The 5196-nt window shown below is 47.0% G+C and overlaps 1 protein-coding gene across 1 annotated transcript; it reads left to right on the top strand.

Moving 5' to 3' along the window:
* Positions 1–309: 309 nt before the first annotated feature.
* Positions 310–3623, top strand: LOC109191486. Its single transcript, XM_019342145.1, has 3 exons — positions 310–1209; positions 1380–2063; positions 2187–3623. Exons 1-3 carry the CDS (start codon positions 310–312, stop codon positions 3621–3623), a joined length of 3021 nt encoding a protein of 1006 aa, XP_019197690.1.
* The last annotated feature ends 1573 nt before the right edge of the window (positions 3624–5196 follow it).

The following is a 5196-nucleotide window of genomic DNA, read 5'->3' as shown; positions in this document are numbered from 1 at the left end:
GATGTTGGAAGCTTGGTTGGCAGAAGGGGGGCGGGATTGTGGGTAATTTGGATGGCAGAAGGGGGGAAATAATTTGGGCAGTATGGATGGTGGATGGGAGGGCGGTGATGAGGGCAGTATGGATGGCAGATTAGAGGGCGAGGGTGTGGGCGGTTTGAATGGAACGGGTATTGGCAGTAGGGGGCAGCGAGGGGGGGAGGAGGGGGGGGGGGGGGGGCTGTAAGGCAGTCGGGGGTGGGGGTGGATGTGGCGGAGTTGACGGATAGGTGGGCGGATTGGGCACTGCTGGAGGAGGAGGGTGCGGTGTTTATGCCGGAAGGAGACGATACCGGTGTAGAGGGTGGTGGAGAAGGTGAGGAGGAGACAAGGAGGGTTGTCGGACGATTTTTGACGCAAAAGTTGATAAAACTGGATTTTATGAGGCAGGTGTTAGCATCAGTCTGGCAACCGGTGCATGGGGTACAGGTAACGGAGATCCAAAGGGGTTTGTTCTTGTTTGTTTTTTTCCACAAAACTGATATGGATTATGTTCTCAATGGGGGTCCCTGGGCTTTTGAAAATAATGCACTTGTGTGTCGGGAGGTGAAAGACGGGGTGAATCCAGTGGATGTGGAGCTAGATATGATTGATATGTGGGTACAGCTGCATGACATGCCAAAGGGGTACACGTCTCATGCAATTCTGGAACAGGCAGGGAATTTTTTGGGCTCTTTTGTTAAGCATGATGAGAGATTTGAAGGGGCGCCATGGTTAACTTTTCACCGTATTCGGGTGTCAATTTCGGTTGATAGGCCGCTTAGAAGGAGGATGAGGTTGATGAAGAGAGGTGGGACTACGGTATGGGTCAATTTTAGGTATGAACGGCTGCATAAGTTTTGCTACTTTTGTGGTTGTATGGGGCACTTGCATACTTTCTGCATACACGCGAGGGAGGCTGGAATTCTTGTCGAAAGGTACCTGTACGGTCCGGATATGCGAGTTGGTGGGTCCCGGAGCGCTCCTAGAGCGGTTGGGGATAGCTGGCTTGTGCCGGTTGGCGGGAAACCACGACCACTGGGAGTCAAGCCACGTGTTGTTGGGTCAGTGGATGGGGGACAGGGAAATGGGGGTGTCACACCCATGAGTATGTCTGAGGATGAGGTGGTGGTGGCTACGGCGAAGCGTCGTAGGCATGGGACGGAGGGGGGAGAGGATAGTGGAAATGATGAGGTAACAATCGCTGCTGTTTCAAAAAACTTGTCCATGGCGGGAGCTGGTGCCCAGCCCCGCCCATCATCATGAGTACTTTGAGCTGGAACTGTCGTGGCTTGGGCAATCCACGCACAGTTCGACAGATTGTGGGCCTAGCGTCCAGTAAGAAGCTTGATTTTGTGTTTTAGATGGAGACAAAGGTGCCACGGGTACATGCAGAACGGATCCGTGTTACGCTTGGGTATGCGGGTTTGTTTTATGTTGATAACGATGGATTGAGTGGAGGAATGACGCTTTTATGGAAGAAGAATAATACGGTAAGACTATTAAGCTACTCGCAGAGTCATATTGATGTGGAAGTAAGCTTGTTTAATAAGTTATGGCGCATGACATGTATCTATGGTATCCCCGAACGAAATAGGTGGGAGGAGACATGGGATTTACTTCGCACTCTGAAGGATAGATCCTTGTTGCCCTGGGTGGTGATAGGGGACTTTAATAATCTTCTATATCAGCCTGAGAAGAAGGGGGGAAATCCGTATCCTAATAGTCTGTTACGGGGTTTCGGGGATGCTGTGGATGACTGTGGTTTGATGCAAATGCCAAGGAGAGGCCACCAATATACGTGGCAAAAGGGAAAGGGGACGCCGAATTGGATAGAGGAAAGGTTGGACAAGGCTCTAATAACGAATGATTGGGGTTTGATGAATGAGAATGCATGGTTAGAGAACATTCGAACCCGGGCTTCGGATCACTCGATCCTTTTCCTCAGTATTAATGCGATTTGCATGCCAAGGGGAAGGGGGCCGCGGAGATTCAGGTTTGAGATGGCTTGGCTGTTAGATGAGGGGTGCAAAGAAGTAGTAGAAACGGTCTGGCATGAGGGGAAAACGGAGGGATTGCTGCAGTGTCAGCAGTTGTGTGGGGAGAAGTTAATGCGGTGGGGGGGAGACCAGTTTCATAAATTCGGAAAATGAATTAACCAGCTATAGCAGAGGCAAGATGCCATACGGAATAGGCGAGATTTGGTGGCACTAGCTGAGTACCAGCAGATTGAGAATTCCCTGAAACGAATAAAGGCCCAGGAGGATGTGTTCTGGAGGCAGCGAGCCAAGCAGTACTGGCTACGCGGGGCTGACGCAAACACAAAATTCTATCACAAGTATGCCTCTGCACGTAGGAAAAAGAATTTTATTTCTAGTATTAAATGTGATGCTGGTAACTGGGTGGAGGGGGATGATATGCATTCCACTATACTGAATTACTTTGACAATATTTTTGCCTCTAATGGATTGAGCTGTGATGATCCGCTATTTGGGGTCCTAACCCCACGAGTCACATTAGAACAGAGTATGATGCTAGACCGCCCTTTTGAAACTGATGAGGTTAAAGAGGCTCTTTTTTCAATGTATCCGGATAAGGCACCGGGTCCGGATGGGTTAAACCCGGGTTTCTACCAGCAGTTTTGGGAGATAGTGGGAGGAGATGTATTTGGCTTTATAACGAATGCGTTGAATTCCTGTGTATTCCCCGAGGGATTAAATGATACTAACATTGTTTTGATCCCTAAGAAAGAGATGCCTGAGACAGTTGCAGATTTAAGGCCGATTGCGTTGAATAATGTCATTTACAGAGTTATGGCCAAGATGATAGCAAATAGGATGAAAACACTAATGGGAGGATTAATATCAGAATCCCAGAGTGCTTTTATCCCGAGAAGGCTAATCACTGACAACATCTTGGTAGCGGCAGAGGTGGGGCATTATCTGAATAGAAAGCAGTGTGGTGTAGTGGGTTGGGGTGCATTGAAGCTAGATATGTCAAAGGCCTATGACAGAATGGAGTGGAACTTTCTAGAAAGGATGCTGACTGTTATGGGTTTTAGTGAGAAGTGGATAAAGCTCATTATGCTGTGTGTAACGACTGTTAGTTATACTGTAATGGTCAATGGTATAGCAGGGGGGCGTGTAAAACCAACCAGGGGACTTAGGCAGGGAAACCCTCTCTCTCCGTATCTATTTATTATTTGTGCAGAGGCTCTCTCGATGATATTACAGTATGAACAGTTGGCAGGCTCTATACATGGATGCAGAGTAGCAAGGGGGGCACCGCCTGTATCACATTTATTTTTTGCGGATGATAGTCTCCTATTTTTTAAAGCAAATATCCCGGAAGCGGGAGTTATAAGGCAGTGCCTTGCAAGGTATGAGAAATTGTCAGGCCAGGTGGTGAATTATAATAAATCTAATATATGTTTTAGCAGAAATACCCAGGAGAATGACAGGGCACAGGTAGCGGATTGTCTGGGGGTGGTGCAAGCACCCAATTTTGGGAAATATTTGGGCCTACCTTCCTTTGTAGGGAGAAATAAGAGAGCTGTTTTTTTCATATGTGGAGGAGAGGATCAGGCAACGAATTGGTTCGTGGAGTAAAAAGTTACTTTCTCAGGCTGGTAAGGAAGTATTGTTGAAAAGTGTAGCGCAATCTATGCCTACCTATTCAATGAGCGTCCTTTTGTTACCTGAGACAGTTTGTCAGTCAATTGAGCGAACTATGAATAAGTATTGGTGGGGGAATGGAAGAGACAGGGGAATACATTGGAAGGCTTGGGACAGGTTGTACATACCAAAAAAGTATGGTGGTATGGGTTTTAAACAGCTAAGGGCTTTTAATCTAGCTATGCTGGGAAAACAGGCATGGCGTTTTTTGACGGACCCAGGAACACTCGCAGCTAAAATCTATAAGGCAAGGTATTATCCCACAACCAGTTTTACAGATGCAACTATTGGCAATTGCCCAAGTTACTGTTGGAGAAGTATAATGGCAGCCCATGCAATGGTAGTCTCAGGGGTGCGAAGGAGGATTGGGAATGGACAGACAACTTTAATATGGGGGCATCCGTGGTTACGAGATAATCCTAGCCCATTGATTCAAACAGAAATGCCAGAACAATTGAGGGAGGCACGGGTTGCAGGATTAATTGATTTACAGACTCATACCTGGGATCCACATATTTTATCTGACTTGTTTATTCCTGAGGATGTGGAGCGAATAAATATGATCCCTATTAGTCCTGATTACGAAGACTCATGGTATTGGATGAGTGACCCAAAGGGGACATATACAGTCAAGAATGCCTATAGACGTATTGTGGGTGACTATGAAAATAATCCCGCGATTTTCAATAAATGGATTACAATGTGGAAAGTAAAAGTCCCCCCAAATGGAAAACTTTCTTGTGGAGAGCCATATGTGACATTTTGCCAACAACCATTAACTTGATATTTAAAAGGGTGGAGGTGGACCCAACATGCCCAATGTGTGGTTTAGATCATGAAGATGTGTTACATGCTTTAGTGCTCTGTGAATATTCTAGACTTGTATGGAATATAACACAATTGCCTATCACTAATATTATTGCAGACTCTTTTACAACATGGTTAAAAGGGGCTATGGAGGTCTTGATGGAGGAGCAGGCCCAGTTGATGGTAGCAATATTATATTATATCTGGAGAGCCCGGAATTCAGCTGTCTGGAAGGGATCAATGACGCGGCCTGTCCAGTTAGCCAGAGCAGCAATCGTAGCGCTACAGGCATACGGCGCTGCCCAGGCCAGCCGTACCGAGTCGGCAGCGGCTTCGGAGCATTTAACCGAACCAAGGGAGGGCAGTCTACGGTGTTATGTGGACGCGGGTTACCGACACGACACAGGCGAGGCTACGTACGGCATGTTGATTATAGCGCCAGATGACTCTTTTGTGGCAGCAAGGAATGGCAAATTACCGATTTTTTTTCACCACTTATGGCGGAGGCCCAGGCATACAAGGAAGCACTGTCCTGGTTACTTGAACGGAACAACACATCAGTAAGTTTACTCACGGATTGCATGGAATTGACTACGATTATCCGGCACCAACACACGCCGATCCATTCGTACGTTGGGGTCACAATTGACCAATGCAGAACACTTATGTCTTTATTTAATCGACCAGGACTATGTGGTCT

The sequence above is a fragment of the Ipomoea nil genome, unplaced genomic scaffold, assembly GCF_001879475.1.
Source record: "Ipomoea nil cultivar Tokyo-kokei standard unplaced genomic scaffold, Asagao_1.1 scaffold1652, whole genome shotgun sequence".
NCBI lineage: Eukaryota > Viridiplantae > Streptophyta > Magnoliopsida > Solanales > Convolvulaceae > Ipomoea > Ipomoea nil.
This window is presented reverse-complemented; position numbering and strand designations above follow the sequence as displayed.